General features: G+C 28.6%; 1 protein-coding gene across 4 annotated transcripts in view; it reads left to right on the plus strand.

Annotated features, from left to right (window-relative positions):
- Positions 1-15763, plus strand: part of LOC107455528 (alpha-mannosidase 2) — a 70937-nt gene extending 55174 nt beyond the window's left edge. For all 4 annotated transcript variants that reach the window (XM_043046189.2, XM_071188374.1, XM_016073131.3 and 1 more), the window contains exons 15-22: positions 2680-2779; positions 2867-2992; positions 3129-3240; positions 3315-3451; positions 7161-7302; positions 9350-9483; positions 10517-10834; positions 14692-15763. In XM_043046189.2, coding sequence (XP_042902123.1) covers positions 2680-2779; positions 2867-2992; positions 3129-3240; positions 3315-3451; positions 7161-7302; positions 9350-9483; positions 10517-10834; positions 14692-14844 — 1222 coding nt within the window. In that variant the 3' untranslated portion in view covers positions 14845-15763. The remainder of the gene's footprint in view (positions 1-2679; positions 2780-2866; positions 2993-3128; positions 3241-3314; positions 3452-7160; positions 7303-9349; positions 9484-10516; positions 10835-14691) is intronic.
- Positions 15764-23850: the final 8087 nt, after the last annotated feature.

Genomic DNA, 23850 nt, shown 5'->3' on the forward strand with positions numbered 1-23850 from the left:
CTTAGATCTGGTTCAGGTCCCCAGAAAATCGCACTGGAGCCAGGTTGTGTTGCTTCATCAGCCAGATCATTACCAGGAATACCCATTTGTCCAAGTACCCAGTGTAGGTATACCTTGTTTTGTGTAGAAAGGTCACAGAAGGCTGAGAAGCATTCCATATTAGTGAAGAGGTGAATTTACACCTTTATAGGGATAGAAAAAGCAGCCTGGCTGTCAAAGCAGATGTGGATAGGTATATTTTGAGAACCCCTGTCTAAGCACATCCTCCAGCACAAGATAATAGCTTAGATCTCAGTCTAAAAAACAGTGGCATAACTACCTAGAGAAAGTGAAGTTTGGTACCATCACTGGAGCAGTAGATTTCTGCCCCTGATTTAAGACCAAGTCTTGATCCATCAGTGTAATATACCAGACAATTACTCTTTTGCCACTGAGGAGATTTGAGCCATTCATCTCTAGTAGGAAAATGGATCTTGAAAGGCTCATGAAAAGCATATCTTAGTGACGTATAATCACTAGGCATAAAAGAAGAAATATCCGACACCTGCGAAATGAGGTGACTCCATGACAAGTGCTTAGAATATTCTTCCCATAAATCAAGGTACATAAGACGTTTTATACTTGTCTGCGCTTCAGCTTTAATGCACAGATTTAACAGGGGAAGCCCAAGTAAGCTCTCAAGAGCAGTCGTGGGAGTGGTCCTAAGACAACCTGACAAGGTTACACAGACCATTCTTTGCAGTCTGTTAAGACTAGACCTGACGGAGCTCATCTTAGTCCTAGATCAGACTATAGTGTCGTATGTGACAATAGGGCTAATAATCATTGAACATCAAGTAAACTATCTTATACCAAAAGCATTTCTGAAAAACCAGAATAACTTCTTGATCCTGCAGACACAGTATTCAAGATGATAACCCCAGTTAAGTTTGGAGTCAAAGAAAACTCTTAAAACCTTTTGTCTATTTTGTGTAACTTTAAAAACCTTTTGTGTAACTCTGACCTTTTATGTATTTGTTAAAATTATTTTGTATGTAATTGTAGAATTTTTTTTTTAAAATTTTAATTTATCAAATTGTACTGCAGTTAAGAATTATATAATTAACATAGTTCTTTAATTCACAGAATTGCAGATGAAAGTGTTGTCATAACTAGCTTGTTATAAGGAAATTCTCATATTAGTGTAAAATAGCAAGGAAAAGACTAAAGTTGAAATAGACATATTTACCTCTTTTTTTATTTATATTTTGAAAAACCATTTTGATTTAAAATACATTGAAACCTCTAGGAAAGACTACCCTCTCTATTTGGGAGGCACAGAAATTTTTCCACAGACTTTGTGTTGAAGAAAACCATTAGAAGAGATCATCAAAACCTCTTCCAGCGACCGTGCAAACCTTGGCATTAAATGCGGAAAAGGTCAAATAGAGAGACGCAAATAAATATCAACAAAAAAAAATATGAATAAAACAAATAAGTTGATTCAAATGCTTAAAAATATTTGTGAGTGGCTCTTAATCAGCGAGTTTTTTTTTTTTGTGGACGATTTCTGAAAGAGATGGACAAAAATCAGAATACACTAAAGAAGATGCTTTCAATGATTTATTATTAGAGTTGAAAGTTAAGTTAGAAAAAAATTTTTTTTAGAAAATATTGAGCATCTCAAACAAACCTCTTCTCATTTTTAAAGCTATATAATTAATTTTAATGATATAAAATTGTATGCAAACTTAAACAAAAAACATAATTGCTTATTTATTTAAAATAGTTCAGTCATTCATAATTTTCAAATTAGTTTTTACACATAATTGTATCAGTTAAGGTCATTTTTATTGACGCTAAATTTTGTTCATCGATTCAATTTTCATGACGCCAACACTAGTGGCATTTCCACACCATGAAAATGACACTGAGTAAAATTGCTTGAGAAAAATCATGTGCCTTTGATATCATTTTGAAGTCAATGAAGGTACCCCCTAGAAGCGACCAACCTCCATTAACGACTATTTTACTGTGGAACAGAGAGTTGTTGCTTTAGAGAATTTTAACTGTACATATCTAGAATAGGTTGCTTTTTCCTACAGATAGTAGACAGGATTATATGGCTCTGTATTGGATGAAAGTCAGTAATTTTTATGACAGAAATGTATGAAGAACTATAAAATTGTACCTTTCTTAAATCATAAGTTTTTACAATAAGAAAGAAAAAAGTAAAATGAAGTGCAATAACTTTTGACATAATTGATAGCATTAAATGATTGTTTTACTTGTAAGCTGCGTGTAAAGGAAATATGTTGGATGTGTGGTCGACAAAGGCACATTTCTTAAGTATGCCGCAGGATTTCTAAAAATAAAAGAAATTCTTCTTTGTTAGGTATAATATAACTTGACTGTGGGGTCTCACACCTTTACTTTATGAAAGTAAAAGGTTAAAAAGTTTAAGGTTGTAGGAAGAAAGCAAGGTGATACGTTTTGTTTTACTATTCTGAATTGTTGTCAAAATAATCTAACACAGTTTTGCAAGTAAATCTTCCATTTTATCCTTTTTTGCATAATATTCCCTATTTAAACAGTGGAAAAATGTGTTCTTGCCAAGAAAAATGTTGCAATGGCAGAAGGGTAAAAATATCAAATTTTTTTATTAATTATTTTTATTGATTGGAATTTATTTCGTTTCAGAGATTTTCTTGTATATCACATTGAAAATACCCCAATAGATTTTACCATCAAATCTGATTATTATACTGCTGTATTTAGTGGATCTAATGGATTACTTAAGGTAATGATTAAAACTAAATCAGATTAATTCTAATTTTACTATTTGATCATATTTTTTTTTTAGTTTATTCATTTAATTTGTTTTTAGAAAGTGATATCAGCTGATTCTGCTATTGACTTAGATATGAAAATTAAATTTTTGAAGTATGGCACTAAAACTAAAGGGAAAGATAAGAGTGGAGCATACTTATTTTTACCAGATTCTGAAGCAAAAGTAATTAAATTATTTATAATTTATGAATGAATATTACTAACTTTCAGTTATAGATAAAAAAAATTATTTTATTGGTTTTTTGTTTACAATTTTCATCTGCTTTTAATTAACATAAATTAATGATTATTTTTCCTAGGAAGTTGAATATAATAAACCTGAAATTATAATTATTGAAGGGTCACTAATGTCTGAAGTTATTGTGTTTTTACATGAAGTGGAACATCATGTTTCCTTAAAAAATTCACCTGGTAAGGTACTTTCATTGAAAAATAAATGTTTAATTTATTAAGTATTTTCATTATGTTAAGTTTTAAAATTACAGGTTTGGATGGAACTGGAATTGATTTTTATAATATGATCAATATTGCTTCTGATACCAATAAAGAGCTCATAATGAGGTTTGAAACTAATATAACCAATGATAACCAAGACTTTTACACAGATTTAAATGGATTTCAGGTATGTTACATTTATAACATATTATGTTTTTGTTAAACTGTACCTAGTCCAATGACGGTTCTGCACATAAAAAGTCGTACTTTAACCTGCAGTCTTTTCTGCATGGCGAAACCGGTTTTCCCATGTTATTAGATAGGGAAAGAGTGTATTGGGGAGAAACATTCTTCTAATTTTGCTCATTCGCTGAACCGCCAATGGGTTAAAACTTTAGATGATAGAGTATTGTTAATACTTTACTTACTAATACCTTTTAAATGTTTGACAGAAATGTCTTTATATAAGATGATTAGTTATATTCTAAAATCACTTCATACAAATGTGTTAAGAGAATTGACTTACTTTGGTATGTATTTTTAGAGTTGTTTAGAAGTCTTTATATTTTTTGTAAAAACCATCTTGTGAATTTTTTTAAATAAACTTGCTTGTTACTTGATTGGTGTGTATTTCAGTTGGTCAAATTTTTATTTTTGAAAGTTACATGATTTTGGTAAGAAATGATGAACATGTTTTCTACTAGCAAATTTTTTTTCATAAAATATGGAGATATAACAGTTATATACTTATGATTATTTTCAAAAGAGATAAATTCTTAAAAATTTTAAAGTTGTGCATATATTATTTTTAAGTGTTAAATCCTTAAGATTTATTATTTTTTTTATTTAAAAAATTTTGATAGTTCTTGCACACTTTCGACTGACATTTGTGGTGACAATTTGGGTAGTGTACAGGAAAACATTAAATTGAGAAATGTGTTGTAAATTTTATCAGAAAAGCTGAAATTGGCTTAAAGAGCAAGTTAAAATTGGCTACAATTAAATTTTAAAATATTTAACAACTATAGCATTTCCCAAATCACCATCAACACATACAGCAGAAATTTAACTATTAAGTTTTTCTAAAAATAAGAATCAAAAGAAGGTAATATATTTTATGTAATTTTAATGTTGATTAATTTATCTATTATTAAACACTATCATTACATGAATTTGAAATAATAAATAAAATAATTTCGAGTAATCACTAAAGGTTACAATTATAAATATTTTTCTGCACTGCTGTAGAGTTACTTAAAAAAATAAATAAAAATCTTAAATTCTATCTTTAATTGTGGGCCCACTTCAATCTCCTCTTCCAGTCTCTCTTTCTTTCTGCCCCTGTCCTATATATTATTTTCAGAAACTTCGAGGAAAACTCTCCTTTGCCTTCTCCTACCTAAAATTTGACAGACAAGTGCTGCTTATATTTTCAATAAAGTAGCCATCTTATATTGCCAAGTAAGAAAGAGGCAGGCTGAGACTTGTTAAAAAAATGGAAGGAAAAAAAAGCTGCAAAATTTGGTTTTGATACAGATGGTTGAATGAAAGTAAACAATAACAAGCTTCCTAAAACCGGAAGAAAGTTAGAAGACTTCTGATGTATCCCTCCACTTGCGTTATGCTTACGAGGTGATGTGTGAACAGGCTTAATATTCTAGGAAGTTTTGTTATTGAGATTTGAGTTTAAATTTGCGCAGAATTATATCATTCATAAGAGTTTTCTGTAATTTATAAAAACTAACAGGTCATGAGCCTTTAACAAAATTAATATCTCAGCATAAATAAAGTGTAAGTTTAGCCATATTTTGAGTATTATGGCTATATTTGTGTAAAATAGCACCATTGGTTATTTTTTGGGTAGCATCAGAGCAAGCTTGCGAACTCTGAAATTCATTTCGTGTTTGTTTAGTTGAAAGTTAGATTAAAAGAACGTGTTATATTGTAATAACTACAAGTATATTAATATTAGATGGTGTTTTTTTTTAAAGCTTAGATGTAAAAATCAGTCGGAAGTAGTAACTCAGAAGTCTTACAAGGAATTTTAAACCCTAGAGCCATCTGTGGGTAGCTTCACACAGTCAACCATCCATAACAATGCAGCCAGGAAAAAATAATTCTAAGAGTAGTAGTAAAATTTAAATAAAACAGGCTGAAGCAAGCAAGTTGTAGCACTGTACATTTTGATAAAATGTTATCCAAATTTATGAAGGACCTAAATTGCATATCTCTGCCACAAATGGGATCTAAATATATATAATATTTGATCAGCATTAGATAGCACGAGTATTATTGCAATTCAATGTAGATCTTTTAAATCATCAACTTCAATTCTTCTGTCTAACTTCAAAGCTTAGACTAAAATTCAAATTTAACTTACAGTATTTGTGTTACTAATCATTGATATATTTTACAAGTTTTTTATTTGTCATTATCTTTTAATACCATCTGCAGCAAAAGTTTAGGTACACTTTGAAATCTTTAAGCTTCAAAATAATACAAATTATATCCCAATTATTTTAATGTTAATGTAATAAACAGATGTGAGAAGATTCAAAGAAAAGAACAAATTAATTTCTAAAAGACTTAAAGTTCAAATTTTACTTGTCTCAAAAGTTTAGACGCTGGATTAAATACAGATTTTTAACAAATCACACTAAGTTAGAAATTTTTTACTTTTTCAATTGTCATCATGAATTTCATTTTTCCTACTTTTAAATTTTATTCAAATTCTTTGTGGTCAAAGCAGTTCATGTATTAAGAAATTTTCAGAATTTAGAAGTTAAAAATAAGATTATATCAGAAATCTTAGTTTAAGCAAATGGGAAGAATTTTAAACCACAAGCACATTGTTAGTAAAAAACTGAGAAAAATAAATTAGCAAAGATAGAAACAATTCAAATAATCTTACCAAAATTGTTCAACAAATTATATCAAAAATCAAAGGAGCCTTGTTGTTTCAAGAGATCTCATTCATAGGCAAACTTGTGAATTCTGATATTGCAAAAGGTGCTAAATGGTACGAATTTTTTGTCTTAAACTACATTATAAAAAAATGAGATTAGGTTGAGCTTGCAATTGCATGTCAAATCGCTATGATTGATTTAATGTTCTGTTTGACAATGAATAAAGTGTAATTTTGGTGCTCTTAACAGCTATAGTTATCATTATCATAACCTAAGAAAGTGTGGCCAAACAAGTTAATCATTTTTGAATAGTTGTCAAAACTCATTTGAAGCCACTTATATTACCTTTCACGGATGTATTAGGTGGATCAAAGTGGGTTTTTAAAAAAGACAATGCCAGTTTATTTAAATCTAGGACAGTAAATTAATGGCTTAAAGGTAAAGAATATAGCTGTTTTACCCACTATCAGTTAAAGAATATAGCAGTTGTCTCACTTACTCTTGATATAAATCCATACAAAATGTTTAAAGAATCGTCTAATCAGTACAGAAACTGAAAGAAGCCATTGAAACAACATGATTGAATTTTGCGAAATCTTGTCCCTTCTACGAAAAATTATGTATTTAAATTGATTTTAAAAAAAAGAGAATTATCTTATCACTTTTTCAACCTCTTGGTTCTTTTTTTCGGACACATGTTCCCATTTTTTTCTTTGGCCCATTTTCCCCTTTTTTGACTTAAAAATTGCTGAAAAACCTATCATTCATTAATTTTAACTGAAAAGAGACATTTTCCAAATTTTACAGAATATTGCTATGATATTTGTATCATTTTTAATGTTTGATGCTAATTTTTATTACTAAGGAAAACAATAATTCATTTTTGTTTTCATTGAAATTTCCTATTTCGTAATTTACTTTTCTATAAAATTTTTTTAAAAAGAATTCAGTAATTGTTCATTATTCTTAATATGTCTCTAATTTTTTTAGATGATTAGAAGACACAATTATGATAAATTGCCAATACAGGCTAACGTGTATCCTGTGAGTACAATGGCTTATTTTGAAAGTAATGACTTAAGATTCACTTTTCTTACATCTCATTCTGTTGGAGCTGCTAGTTTGCAACCTGGTAAATAAATTATTTTTATTTCAAATTTAAAATTTCAGCTATTCATTTTGTCTGTAATTATTTTAGATATAAAAATAAGTCTATTATTCATTATTAGAAAAGTCTGAAAAATTTAAAAGTACGATATAGAAAATAAAAAAGCAAAATACTCTCAGAACTTTTAATCTAATGATCTTTTCACATAAGTGTAAGCTTAGTAGTTCAAAAAGATAACTCTAAATATTCAAATTATTTTTTACCGAATAAGATTTATCACATTATTTTAAGTTACAAAATTTGATTCATAAATGTACCTGCTTAGAATAATTTTTTTTAACTGATTCACATTTTAATTCCCAAACTAAGCTGTTGCAATCTGTGTCTGAAATTAAACACTTATAAATCCAAATGATTAACAACAGATATAAGTTGGCTGGATAGTAATAAACCCATAATGATGATGTAACCCATAATGCTTATTTGTAACAAAAAAATTATAACTCAAATTAATCATGAGTTATTTTTGTGAGTTATGATTTCTGAGCTTCATTTAATGTTTCAAATGTCACTCCTAAAAAGCAAAATATATCACCACGATTTTTAAATTCTGCTTAACGTATCTAGTATATTAGATTTTGTTTTGACACTTTATCTAGTATACTTTTGATTTTTAGCAAATATTTTCTACATGAACAAATATTGCTTTCTATTTATAAAGGTAAACACTGTTATAATTTGAATTAAAAATAGGTTTTGTTTAATAATTCATACTATTCTCTTCTTTGCTTGGCGTGACCCATAAAGAGACTTTTTAATTTAAGAACATGATTTTCTAATTTCAGTTCAGAAGGACCTTTTGGTCATCGATGTACATTACTTCATTTAACTTCCCGTTTGAATATGAATTTTTAATATTTGCATTACATGATATCCACTCATTTAGAGCAACAAAAATTTTCATTAATATTTTAACTATAGCGAAAATTCCACAGGGGAAAATATATTGTTATTAACACCTTTAATTTGTTAATAGTCTAACTGTAAACCTTCTAAAAATTTTCCTGTAGAATTTTCCTTAAATATAAATATCTATTTGTCCTCTAAAATATTGGTATTACTAGGTTTTGAAATTATGTCACATACATTCGTATCCTATTAATTTCCTTTTGTATTGCATTTAACCATTTTTCTGTTTTTTGGATGTATTAATAAATTCCTCAAAAGAAATTAGGATTTTTAATTTTTAATAAATTTTTTTTAGAACCCAAATTTGAATAAAAACAGAATAGAATAAAATTAAAAATAGTATTGCTATTTAAATCCTTCACTTTTGTCTTGTTTTTGTGAAAAATCATTATTTTTCAATATCATTTAAGCATGTTACTCAAGACTACTGTTTTATACCTTCTGACTCTGAATAATATATAAGAGCAGATATGTGTATTATAACTGTTAAACGCTTATTTTAGTCATATTAAATCAATCTATGTTCATACCAATTTTCATTAAAATCTGCTAAGTATTTTTCAGGATATTTGACCAAATCTTTAAATTCTCTTAATTTATACTCTAGTGTGTGCTTATTTTTTTTGTTCAAGATTTATTTTCAACTTGTTGCTAATTATGTAAATTTATTTTTCATCAAAATTATATTTAATTTGGTTTAAATTTCTTATTTTGGTATTGCAGTGTTTGATGCTAAGAACAGCGAAGTATATGTATGACAGAATTTAGATCTACTTACAAAATTTCATTTATTACTTGGTATGAAAGAATATTAACTATCAATCACTAATTATTCATAATATACTGTTGCTCCAAGTATTATATTGTCTAAATTTTATTAATATGAAGTTCTTTTAACTGTTTTGTTACTTGATCAAATTTCCTTCCAAACATAATTTTGTTTAATTAACATGAATTGAAACTGGTGTTTAGTGATCAAAAGCCACCACACATTGTGTTATGTTCCATACTGAGTTTGTTACACATAATCAAAGGGTTAATCTCAATATGTTTCTTCTATTAACTTTTTTCTTTTACATATATAAGTAAATTCTACTTTTAGGTCATTTTGAAGTGTTTTTGGACAGAAGACTGAATCAAGATGATAACAGAGGTTTGCAACAAGGGGTTACTGACAATCGAGATACTCCTGCTTATTTTCGAATAATTTTAGAACAACGCACAAGTCGTTTTATGGTAATATTAAACAAGTTCAACAAGGTTTTGGTTCATCTATTGAATTATGCTGTAACTAATTTTGTTGTGCTATATATCTGTGACATCAAATAAGCTTTCAAAATTTCCTTGTATAAAAACTTTAGGTAAAGTTTTTATTGTAATTTTTTTGAAGTGAAATTTTATTAATATGCCTGAAATCTGAGCTGCTCTGTTGCTAGGAGCATATGAATCTGTTTGCCACTGCTTTTTACTACATTACTTATATAATATAAAATTTGAAACTTAAATGCTACCTACTTTCCTAATAATCTACTTTTGTTAGAAAATTAATATTAAAACAGGACATTTTTTCACATAACAGTAAACATAACTCTGAACTCTAAAGTGGAGTTTATGATCTTATCTATTCATTACATTCTACTTTAATATCCATGCTATGTATAGTAAAAAAGCATGAAATTAAGTTGTGATATTCGATCACGTTTGTAAACTTATACTTATCTAAAAGTATATTTTTGTTTTAGATGTATTATATGAATTTATGATAATGCTTTTTAATATTTTTCTAAATATGAATAAATGTAAGAAATCTCAATTGCAACAAAGAATTGAATAATTATTTCTCAGCCTTCTCAATTTTGTTTGCAATTTAACTGAATGTATTGTAAATGTCTTTCATATAAAGATTCACAAAAAATGTAACTGTTTTTTGACTAGGTTTTTTTTTTAAAAAAAAGTAAAATTTTTCCTACTTCAGCTCTTAAACATTTTATGCATAAAATCCTTTTAAGCATTATTTTATGTGTATTACATTATGTTGCCTTAGTCTTTCATTTATTTCTTTTATATTATTGTTCTTAAACATATTTTTTATTATCTTTTTTTTATTTGCTCTGCTTATTTTAATTCACTTTTATTTTATTTTTTATCTTAATTTTATTTTTGTATTAAAAAAATGTATGTTTATTTCTATTTGGTTTTCAAAGTTTTCTTTAATATTTATAAAGATAAATGTTAAGAGTTATTAATCAAAGATTTTATTATTTTTTAGGGCTCTACAAGTTATCCTTCTCTTCTGGCTCATCATGCCTCATTATCTCTTATTCATCCTATATTTGTTTTAGTAAGATTAGATAAAGATGTAGAATCCACCATTGTTTTGAGAAACCCCGATGCTCCTCTTAAAACTAGTTTTGTTGCTGTTGGATTGGAGTTACCATGTGATGTACATTTAGTGAATTTAAAGACTCTACAAGCACAAACGGGAACACTTAATTTACCATCTAATTCTACAGTCCTTTCTTTACACCGAATGGGCTTTGATTTTAGTTTTAAGATGTGGGGCCAGTGCACTATGCAAAATGGAACAGTAAGTTTATTTTAAATGTTTATCTTAAAATGTTATTTTCACAGATTTTTTCAAAATGGCAATTATCTTAATCCAGGGTTCCCAATGTATTTTTACCATTGTTGAAAGATAATTCTCACTGAAGTAATTTGGATCTGAACTAATTTGGATTTCAGTTACAAAGCAGGGTTTCCACAGGTCAGGGAGAACAGGGAAAACCTGGAATCATCAGGGAATTTTATTTTAACTCCAAATATCAGGGAAAGTTGCAATTTTTTTTTTTACAAGAACCTGTAATATTCCTATATCATACCTGGAAAATAACCAGTCTTAAAATTGTCAGTAACAGTAATCAGTTATTGAGATTGGAGTTATATAATTACAATTATTTGTTGCAAAAATTTCACATTTTAGTCAAACTGAAATGTTCCCTTCCCATTTAATAATATCGTTTTACACATAAAATCTAGTATTTCACATTACAAATAAAAGAATCAAAGTTTGCTGATGAAAATATGGTCTCAATTTTCGTTGAAATTTATCTGGTATACCTGGAATAGTCAGGAAAAAAATTTCTGAAATTGAGTGGGAACCCTGACAAAAGTGTTTCAATAATTAAGTTAATATAATTATGAAAAAATTATTAATGAAAATAGTTTTAGTATTCATAATATAAAACTTAATGCTTTTATAATATATTCAAAAAGAATGTATAACAGTTGTAAGCTTGTTTTATAATGAGAAGTTGAATTTAATTCCAGAAGAAAATTTCTAGTCAAAGTATTTCCACTTGACAGTATCAGGAAAAAAAGTTCTTAAAGTAAACATTTATTTTAAAGCAATATTTAAATTTATAAAGTACTCCAAAAAGTATATTTCGAAATGTTTTTTTATGTTTTAAAACAATTTTTATTAACTAAATTAATAAAGGATGAATATTGATCAATATTGCAAAATTCATTTGTAATAAATATGTTTTCCAAGGGAAACATTTTTCATAAAAAAAATCTTTGGATGCGTCCTGATCTAAATTATGCCACTGATATTTCAGTTGCACTTGAGAAAAATAAAATCTGTAGATAGTAGGGTGTTTTTCATTACTTTTTCAATCATTTTTATTTCTGTTTTATGCAAGTAGTTTTCTCAAAACTATATTATTTTTGGTGCTTTTTCAGAAGTCTCCTGAAAGCTTTCAGTTTGTGCTTAGTAAGTAAAGTAGAACTGACTTCATTCCCCTTTGAAATTAAAAAATTCCTTCCGTTTTGGAACTCAATCTAAAAAATATTTTCATTGTTACCTTTAACTTGACCGGAGCAGTCAAGTTAAAGGTAGCTTTTGTCCTTTAGTCTTTAATAATTAGTAACACATGCATTTATTTGTTTTCTTCCTTTTATTTTTAATGCTCTCTATATCCATACTTATCCTTTCTAAAAATTTAAATTCTTAATTATGTATATTCTGATATACAAAAGTCATCCATGCTCATAATTTTAGATCTAATTTCTTATTGCGAAGCGCGAAACTTTTTTTTTATTCCTCAGACAATGATTTTGATGTTTCCATCTTCTTTCAATGATATTTATCTGACATTTTAAATAAAAAAAATCATAGTTTGTCAATGAAAAATTGAATTGTATAAATAATATATGATCTGGATTTCCAATGAAATTTTCCAGAAATACCCGGAAAAGTCAGGAAATTTTTTTTCTTCTGAAATTAAGTGGTAACCCTGAAAGAAAGTAGAGATTTTGAAGAAGTTTGATGAAAGTTTATCCATTAAATTGTTGAGTGAGTTTAGCAATATTAGCTTATGGATCATGAATGATATAGAAAATCTGAAAAAAGAAGATAGAAATAAAGATATTAGCAAATTCTAAAGAAAAGTGTTGATGTGCTGTAGTAGAACTGAACAGTTTCCATTAAGGCCGTTCGCTTGCTCGATTGGGAGAAAATCAACCCTGTTTTATTCTATGGAGAGTTCAAAGCTACACTAAATCTTCAGTTTTCAAGATAATAATGTTCTGTTTGTTGAAAATGAAAGAAAAGAAAAACATCTTTATTATAATGTCTGGAATTAAACAAAAAATTTTTTTTACTATTTTTAAAATTCAAAAAAGTTTTTCTTCTAACAACTTTTATCCATAGTAGTTTTTTTCTCTTATTGTCTAGTTTAATACATTGAAATTCTTATCTTTCATTATTCACCTGGAAATTCATGGTCCCTCAATTTATCTCGCTCCCCTTTCATGCCTGTTTCCTTCCACCCATAGTTTTTTCAATTCCAGTTCTTGTCTAGCATGGAAACGGTCCTAAGTCAGCAACTGATAATAGCTTTAGCTTAAAACTTCAACCGTGATCTTGGAATAAAATAAATTTGTGAATACATTGCCACTGTCAGAGGATTTATCCATTTTCGAAAATAACATAATTAATGTCTCATGAAGCTAAGTTCAGAAAAAGCCATAGAGAATTATGTGGAATCATGTTCAAACTCTAAATTTGACTTGAGATAAAATTTTTAATGTTAGCAAGCGCAACTTTATTTTCAGTTATGTATACATTAATAACTAAAACTAACCCTAGTGGGTTAAAAGTTGCCAAATCTAGGATGCGGCTTTGGCCTGTGCTAACGCATTGGAAATGTGTAAACTATAGCTTACTGTAATTGGTAAGAGTAATAATCCTATCTTTAAAAAGATTAAAGTTCTACTTGTAAGTTATGAAGCCGATAAAAAGCTTAGGTAATGCAGTAACTTTACAGTATGGTTTAAATAAAATAAAAATTCCAAACCCCAGACACTTTATAATTTAGTAATGATATCATAAGGCTTGATAAATAGTTTTTAATAATTTCGCAGTGCATACACTTCCAATTGAACTATAGTTGAACAATATTGATATAGAGTACCTTCTCATAATCTGCACATTGTTAATTCAGACCCTAGATAGAGTTGTTTAATATGATTTTTTTGTGTGTTTTTTTTCTTCAAATTGTTTTATTATGGATGCACTAATTTCTGATACAAAATCTCTAGCTTATAATAAAAAATTCTGATAAGTCAGATAAATGCAGGGTATCTACGCACCTGGAAAGTCATGGATTTCGGTATTGAACAAAATCTGTCATGAAATGTCATGATTTTAACTTTTTTTTTAAGGAAAAATATTGGAAAGTCATGGATTTAGGTCGCCGAAAAATCTAATTTTTATAATGAAAATTACCCCCCCCCCCATTTCAAATTTCATGATGTTCCGAATATCTGAATTTGACAAAAACCCCACTCACAGTCGTATTTTATTAAAATGTAAAATGTTTTATCGTGTTCTTTAAAAATTATGGTGTTCATTTAAAAACTGAAAGAAATAACATCATTTCTAGAGAAAATTATCTTTTAATCTTCTGTGAATCACAATTTTTGTATCTTTATTATTTTTATTTTTTAATTTAAAATTCTAGATGAAGCAAGCTAGTCATAGCATAGTAATTTTTTTTTGGCTATTTCATTGCTTCAACTCTTTCTTTACTCTGTTTTTTAAATTTAAAATCTATAAATATGAAGATGCAGAGTATAACAGTTTTGGTTATACCTTTCATTTTAATTAATGTTATTCTAATGCTTTTTTAAATTTATTGCTGTGTTTTTGTCAGAGAAAATAGTAACTTCGTTAAGTCATGAAAAATTCTTGGAATTAGTCATGAAAAGTCATAGATTTGAAGATCTAAAATGTAGCAAAATACCCTGTAAATAATTCTAGTAAGTTCTTTCTAGTAAGTCCAAGTTCCTTTACTTATATGTTTCTGACAAATATTTTCCTCTCTCAGATTATGTATATTTTGTAATTTAAATGAAACATATTAATAATGTGGAAATTTTTAGATGTCTGTTGCTTCATTGTTTCCTAACTTATTTGGGAATACAGTTGAAGAAATGTCTCTTTCCTTGATGTATTCTGGCAGCAAGTTTACTAGAGAAGCATATGTTCAACTTCCTACTATGGAAATAGTTACCTTTAAATTAAATCAAAGGTAGCTCACAAAGTGCCTTATTGTCCTTAAAATTTTACTATGTGATAGACATTAACAAGCTATTAGTTATCAACTTCAACGTAAGAAACATTCATCCTTCTATTTTAAGTCATTTTTCATCTTTGAAATACATTGCAACATACTTGTTATTATATTGTGTAATTGGAATTTTATGAAACAAAATCTAGTCAATTTGTATTGTACTCACATTAAAAAAATATATATCACACCATTTTCTAATATACTCAGCAATATAATGAATTAAAGACACTAATACTGAAAGCTCGTATAATTTTGGATGATATAAAAATTCTAGACTATGCAATTTACTCTGTGAACATGTTTTTTATAAATGTTATGCCAAACTCCTTACCCTGCTAGTCTGTGAAATTTGTGATAAATTGTTTTACATTTTTTGCATACTTAAATGATATTTTCTCAAATGAACAGCTTGGTAGGGGAAAAATTTTAAGTGAACCATAATATCTCTTCCAGAACTGGTTAGAAATTAAATGTCATTAATTTTCTATCACTATTAATATTTTGTTTGTATATTTCATCATTTCTTTTTACTCCTTGTATCGTAATAGTTCTTTATTCTATCAATTGAATTAGTTACTGATGATTTATGAAAAGTATTTCTAAAGTATCAATTATAAAGAAAAGTAAAAGTGAAAAATCTGTACAAAAAGAAAAAATGCTAGCAAAAACTGTTTTCATTTGAATTCAGCTTGTCTCTCTCATATAAGGTAAATGGTTAAAAAAGCCTTCTAAAAATATATTTATCATGACATTTGTTACACTGATTAATTTTATGAATGTGAATTCTTTTGTATTGGAAATCCTTATGCCTGTCAGCAGTTTATCAAAAATAAGAAAGAAGTCAGTACAAAAAATAAGTTATCAGAAGTATCAAAAATAAATTTTACTGATCAGTTTTAACTTTTCTCTCTAGAGCTGAAATTGAGAAAAATGCATTTTAATATAATAGGTTGTTTGAAAACCTCATTAAAGTCTTATTCTGTGCCAGTTTTTTTAAAAAAAAATATTAAAAAAAGCTTTTAATTCTTGTCCAAATATTATTACTCTTTGAAAACCTAATTTACTGTCCTAAAATATCAAACAATTTCAAATTAAAAGAGTTTATCAATAGCTTTTTTTTTTAAAAGAAAAAGATATTGTGCAGAATATTAAGTTTCTGAAATTTTTAACTTTTTATCTGAATCTCATACTTTTTGCTCTTATACTTAAGATTTTATTTGTCTATAAAAGAACTAAACATATAAAACGTTGAAATTGCATTTTATAGGCAAAAATAAAGAAAATAGATTAACAATTAATTACTTCTTTCTTAATTGGTATGCTTTTTCAATGCTTTTCAATAAATTTTTGTAATTTCAAAGTAAAAAGAAAATTATCATTTTGCAATCAGATGCTCTCCTTGCAACCATTTTGGTAGCTTAATAAAAAAAAATTGCTCATAATCTAAGAGCTGAGTGGATGAAGGTTTCTAAGAGACATATTTGTAAATTTACTAATTTGCTAAGTTTTTAGATACTCCCTAGGGCATTGCAATCTACTTTCTCCCATAGTTGTAGAAATATTCTCTAATCCATCTCTTACATAGTTGCCATTTTTTACAATTTCTTGTTATGATTCTTTTAGTGGTATAGTGGTAGCAATATAAAAATTTAATTAACAGTTTTTAAAAGTAATCATTTTGACTATGCAAGCAATAATTTAATAATTGGAGGATATTGTTTTGACTGTTATGTATTTATATACTAAAATCATTCATAATGATCATTCATAATGATCATTCATCATTATAAACAAGAATCATTACAAACAAGTATTTTAAACAAGAATCAGTATGAACCGGAATCGTTTTAAATAGGAATGGGGCCGGGATAGCCTGGTTAGTAGGATGCTGGACTCTCGTTCGTGAGAACAGGAGTTCGAATCCAGCCGGCTGAAGATTCCCCGTGTATTAAATGGTGACTGGTGTACATTAAATCTGTGGGGTCACAACATCCTCCATGTTCCCATTAACAAATATAAACCTCTGGGGGTGCTGAATTGGAGATTACTCATTTTCTGGTTTTTGGTCAAAATCACAATCTGTGGATGTATGAATGTGTCCGCCCTATAAACAGGTGTGAAATATGGATGTGGCAGAAGTCTAATTCTTCACCAGAGATGGCGCCACTGGAAAACAAGAACAAGCGCACCCTTTTTCTTAATAACCTTTGACAACATTATAAATCAGAATCATAAAATCAAAATTGTGATCAACTTTTTTCAAATATAAATATTAATGTATAAATTTTTATTACCTCTTAAAAAAATCTCCTAAAAAAACAGGTGATTTGGCAGCTATGCTATTAATTCATAAATCAATGAATTTTTTTCACTCTATTTTTTTGTTTCATAGGTTTTTTTTAATTGTTGACCTCTATTTAGGTTCAAAATCAATGTGAGTAGGCTAATTTTATCCTTCTCCACTTTATCATTCGCTACTGCTATGGTTCTTCTTTTTGTTGTTAACATTAAGTTTTCAGAACTATATTGGTATGGTTCAAACTTTTTAAAGAACATGGATTTTAAATTATTTTTGTATATGGCACCATTCTTTCACATAACTTTAAATTTATTCAGTTTTTTAATGGGAAAAGATACTGTGTGTAATTCTGTTATCGTTGACAAAATAAAAACTAAATTGGTTGGATAATGTCCTATATAATGGAACTTTCATGTAATATGTATACACATTGCATGATATGAGGTTTCAGATCTATGTTAATTAATTGTAATGTCCATTAATATAAAATCTTACTTAAAAGCATATCCCAATTTTCAGAATGTGTAAAGATATAAATAATATGTTTGTCTTTTTTTTTTAGCTCGCAAGCTTTTGATTCTATAAATCACACATTTAAAGCGTTAAGAGGGTTTTCCTAACAAAATTTAATAATGATAATAAGAAAGCAATAATAATTATAAAATAGCAATAATAATAATAAATATATATCAATAATTAAATAGCAATTTGACACCAAGTATAAGATAATGCGTAAAAAAAAACTTCCAAAGTTACAGCAAAAATACTTAATACTCACTGAATATAGAAAATAACAAACCATTTTTTTAAATTGAAATCATTTTAAAAGGCAAATTATAGGAGTTCTTTACAATACTTTTCAGAAGTGTTTGCATTTCAACAATATATATACCTATGTTAAAAACTCCCATCAAAAATTTAAAGTCCTAACTTGAATTTTAATATTATATTTGAACTTTAACATAATTTGAAAATAAGTTTTAGGAAACACAAAAAGTTAATCGTAGAGACTTTCTTGATAGAATCAAAACCACCCTTTTAACTGTTTATTCTTACATTCATTTAAACTGTTTGTTTCTTAGCATTCAGTCACTTGATGTTTCAATATGCTGCCAAAAGACAGATTTTTTAAAGTTGCTCACTATTGCTAAATACACTTAAAACCTTTATTGTAAGCTCAGTCACTTAGTACTTTCATCCACTGAAATCTCTGAAGTTTGAATGCTTTTGAAAATAAATCAATGCTGGTTTGTTAAGATTACAGTAAGATAAAAAGCAAATTTCCCTAATCTTTTTTTTTCTTTTCAAAAATGCCAATTTTGACCTTGTTGTAATTGTAAGGTTGATATTGTAAGCTTTTCAATATCAACCTTTATCAGACTATTGAATTTATAACTAAGTCAATAAGCATCTGATTATTTGAATCAAAATACAGGATGTCATAATAAATTTGACGTTATTATGCAAATAAATGTAACATTATGATGCAAATAAATGCAATCAATTTATCATTATACAAATAAATGCAATAAATTAACATTATTATGCAAATAAATGTAATGTTTTTATACAAATAAATGCAATCAACTCAACATTATTATACAGATAAATTCACTGAATATAACATTATTACGCAAATAACATTATATTGCAAATAATTGCAATAAATTTAACATTATTATGCAATATGCAAATCAGTTTATGCACATAAATGCAATAAATATAACATTATTATGCAATATGCAAATCAGTTTATGCAAATAAATGCAATAAATTTAACATTATTATGCAAATTCAGGGCTTCCTGTTTCTAATTAAAAACATAAGGCTATGATTATTTCACGCCTTGTCATTTTATGAGTTGTGGGATTTTGTGAATGTTCTTCTCATTGATGGCTACTTTCTCATTCAGGGGTTTCTTAATCAATTTGTTCTTGTGAGGTGGATATGATTTGTAAATATAAATTTCAAAAGATTTGTGTTTTCAAGAATATGTTTTATTTAGTGCCTCTAATTGAATTTTCTTCTGAAGAATATTAAATATTCATATTACAGTGCAACCTCGAAAATCCGGACTGCTGGGGGGTTTGGAAGGTCCGGATTTCCGAAATTTCCGGATTTTAGATACCTTACTTGAATTGATAGAATTATCGAAGTTTCGAATTCTCCAGGCCGATTTCGCGATTAATCACGCTTGTGTAGACCTCCGACGTCGATTTTAACATAAATATGCTCTTTAAATAATAAATAAAAGACATTAAAAATCAAACTTTCGTCATTTTACCCAGCAATCGATCGTTTAGATAACATAATATAAGCAATTAAAACTGAAAATATAGGCTTAAAACGCGAGCTGAATTTCAACTTATAACCGAAACAGATGCTTCTAGACTAGACTGTACCAGCTGATACTAATCCTTTTTTTGTTGGGGGATGAAAGAACTTGTCCCCGCCTCCTAAGCTTCAAGGTTAAGAAAGAACCAGTTTTCTTTCATCACAAGGGGGAAAAACAAGGAGATGGAAGAATTCCTCCTTCTGAGCGGATTCCCCTTCAGGAGGAGGGGGATTCCCTTTTATATTCTTTGTTATCTATACAGAACTGATAAGAGTGACTGGAATTTCCTTATCCACTATGAGCTTTCATTCATTCCCCACCTCTACCTCTTCATCTACTGCTTCATTGTTACAAAAGAGTTGTGGGATTCCCCTTCAGGAGGAGGGGATTTCCCTTTATATTCTTTGTTATCTATACAGAACTGATAAGAATGACAGGAATTTCCTTATCAGCTATGAGCTTTCATTCACACCCCACCTCTACCTCTTTGTCTACTGCTTCATTGTTGGAGAAGAGTTGTGGTTTTGCATTAAAATTTTTATTCCAAGCGATAATTTTTAAATTTTTTCTTTTGAAATTTTTTTCTGAGGAACTGGACATATGAGTCCGGATTTTAGAGATTTCCGGATTTCAGAAGTCCGGATTTTCGAGGTCGTACTGTATTTTACTTTTAAGAGTTATAGAGGGTTTCTCAAATAGATGAAGCTGGTGTTACATCATTCACGATCTTAGCAGTATTTTTTTGTGTATATAATTTCTTACTATTATTTTAATATATTATATTTAGTTTTGATTATTATTGTTTTCATATGTGTTACAATTTTTCCTTTAAAATTATTTTGAGAAAATTTTTAAAAATGAACGTACAGTCAATTGTCAAGAATTAGGTTCAATGACACTTTCACAATTGTAGTGTATTTTTGGTGTTTTTATTTTAAAACATTAAGAGTTTATTCAATGAAGTATAAATAAGTCAACTAGTTAATTTCCAAATTCTGTTCCTTATATTTTGTTAAAAATTTTTTAAAGACTGTGTTCATGAATGATATATAAATGCATCATTCAGGGTTTCCACGGGTAACTAAAATTGCTAAACGTGGTGACTAATAAAATTCAAAATTTTAATGCAAGGGATTAAAATTTGCAACTTTTTATAGCATATTTTTTCAGTTGACTATTGAAAGTGACTACAACAAATGTTTATGTTTTAAATATGAATAATTTAAAATGTAAGTATGAGATGGTAGTTATGATTAAATATTTAAAGAGATAATAAATAAATAAAATGAATTAAATTTCTACCACTTTTTACATTTTTAATCGCCTGTGGCATCCCTGATCATTAGACTTTGGTTTAATTTTATATAAAATTGTAACTAAGTTAAAATCTTTTTAAATTTGTTTTACATTTGTGTTACAATTTATTTTACATCGGCCAAATCTAGTTATAAATTTACATTATTGTAAATCATTCATCTTTGAATCAATCTTATTGAAAGCCTTTAAACTGTGTCCTTAGTATTTCTCATTCATATTTGATAAACATTTTTAAACATGCTATAAAACTGGTGTTATTACTAACCATTATTTATTATTTAAGGAATAATAATTTTTATTTAAAGTTATCCATATATAGTAAGTGAGCTAATTTCTAGTACATTCTGCATAAATCATCAGTAAAAAAGTAATTTCAGCAGTATGGGTTATGCATAGGAAATTTTTTTGATTCACAAAATTTATCAAACATCTTTCTGTTATCCATAAATGTTGCTACATTCTAAATTATATTTCCATAAATTGAAATTTTGTAGGATAGTATCTATATGAAAAAGAATGTTATCCTATAAATTATAGAACAATCATCCAAACTCAGATACCCTTTTTGAATTTACTTCAAATATAAACAAGCAACTAGCATAAAAAGATTTTTTCAAGTCCTAAAACAAGGCTGCTCAAGTTTTAGCTTGGTCAAACTGAATTCGTAATCATCTTCTTCATGTGACAAAATTAATAAAAGCAAAATTTTTTATTGTACTTGTAGAAAATTTTTTATAGTACTGTAAGCTTAAGTTCTCTTCACCCACAATCAAGATATTTAGAAAAGCTGTTTCTTCCCCAAAAAGCTGTTTATTCCGGCTTGCACAGACTATGGGGCTGACGTAAAATATCCTTAGTGGTAGACGGATCATGGGTTAGAGTTTCCTTGTTTTCAGGCTAACCATGTGAGGTTTTCATAGTTTCCCCCTCTCTAGGTAACGCAAGGCCAGGTTTAAGGCTACGAAGTTTATCATTAATAGTCGTAAACTCAAAAAATTGGTCCGGCTGTTCAACGACCGGTATAGAATGCCTCTTGACAAAGATTCTTCACATCTCACAACTTTCATCACATCCTTACGCAGATTTTGTTTTTTTTTACGTTTACCATTTGGAATCCAGTCAACTCCAGAACATTTTCAGCGTAGGATGTCCCAAGCTTTAAAAAGTCTTCATTGACCTTCTAAATCTGAACAGCCTGAATATGTCATATGGAACAATATACTAATCTGGAGTTCAAATTGAGAAGAGCATGGCGAAGTAAACTACTTTAATCTGTCTGAAAGAAATGGGAATTACCCTTAATAAACAAAATTGTTGCTTCTCTATCAAGTCTACAAAAGTTCTTGGTCACGTCATTGATGAATCAAGACTACATCCAAATCAGCACAAGGTAAAGGCCATTCAAATTTTTAGAATCCCAACAAACAAAACTGAACTAAAACAGCTCTTAGAATGGCAAATTATTTAGCAAGATTTATTCTGCAATTTTCAGATATTATGGCACCTGATTACCAAGTTATCCACAAAGAATAAATTTGGGACACCACAGGAAAGTGCAGTGAGGAAGTTAGAAAGGCATGCTATCACCTGAATCAATTCTTATCATTTTTTACCCAAATAAACAATCAGTTATTACAGCTGATGCTTCTTGTGGATGAAGAGCTACATTGTGTCAGGAACGTAATTCTACAACAATCAAGATAGTAGCTTATTCATCCAAAACTCTATCTCCCTCTAACCATAAAGAAAAAGCCCTTGTATTTAATGGGCATGCAAGAAAATTTCCGATCATGTATTTGGTTCTAAGTTCCTTTTGGAGGCAGATCCTAAACCTCTTGTTCCAATACTAACTAGAAAATCTTTAGATGATTTTACACCTCGTCTTCAATGTCTCAAAATGAGGCTCATGAAATATCTTTTTGACATATTTTTCAATCCTGGAAAAATCTTCGTATTGTTATCTAGAGCATCCCTTAAACAAGAAGTTTGAAATTTAGAATTGGAATGGGAAGTTGAAACTTTTCAAGTCATAGAAGCTGTTTGGATGTCTTCAGAGAGACATTTTCAAGTAAAACTAGAACAAGAAACTATATCTGCTTGCAAAATGTTGATCAATTACAATTGCTTCTCATGGTTGGCCAGGGAAAAACAAGATAGTACAATCATGTCTTTTCTTTTGACCACTAAGATGTGAAATCTTCATACTAAATGACTTGTTGATGGCAGGAAACAAAATAATCGGGCTAAATAAGATAAAACCAGAAGTATTAGGCGAAATTCATGAAGGGCCCTTGGAAATTAATAAATGCCAAGCTTAAGTAAATTCTGCAAAATATTGGCCTGAGCCGCGATGTCTCTGGGGATAGAGCATTTGCCTTCCAATGAAGTGAACCGGGTTTGAATCCAAGTCGATACAAATTCCGCATCTGACTTGCACCGACCACAGTGCTGATGTGAAATATCCTGAGTGGTAGAGGGATCATAGGTTAGAGTCCCCTTGCCGTCAGGCTAACCGTGGGATGTTTTCATGATCTTCCTCTCCATGTTACGCAAATGCGGGTTAGCTCCATCAAAAAGTCCTCCATAGAGGCAAATTTCTCCCAGTGTTCGATCCAGGAGTTCCCTTGTCTTCTGTATTGGGTTCAAATTTACAAGGCTACGGAGTTGAACATTAGTAGTCATAAACCCATAAAATTGGATCAGCTGTTCAACGACTGTTATATAATATTGGCCTGGTATCAGTAAACAAATAAAGGAATTAGTTCATGAATGTCTTATGTATACATTAAACTAAAATCTGTGCTGAAACCTTGAAATCAACTTGTTCTCCTCAAAGACCATGGGAAATTGTAGTTATAGATTTCAACTTCAACAACTCAAACTTCACGCAGATAGTTGCTATTGGTTACAGATTTTTACTTGTGTTATCCAGAAGTGGCAAAATTGAATAAATAATTGTTAAAAGATGTGATTTTACACTGCAAATCAATTTTTGCCAAACATGGAATTCTGGATAT

This window comes from Parasteatoda tepidariorum, chromosome X2, assembly GCF_043381705.1.
Source record: "Parasteatoda tepidariorum isolate YZ-2023 chromosome X2, CAS_Ptep_4.0, whole genome shotgun sequence".
Classification (NCBI taxonomy): Eukaryota; Metazoa; Arthropoda; class Arachnida; order Araneae; family Theridiidae; genus Parasteatoda; species Parasteatoda tepidariorum.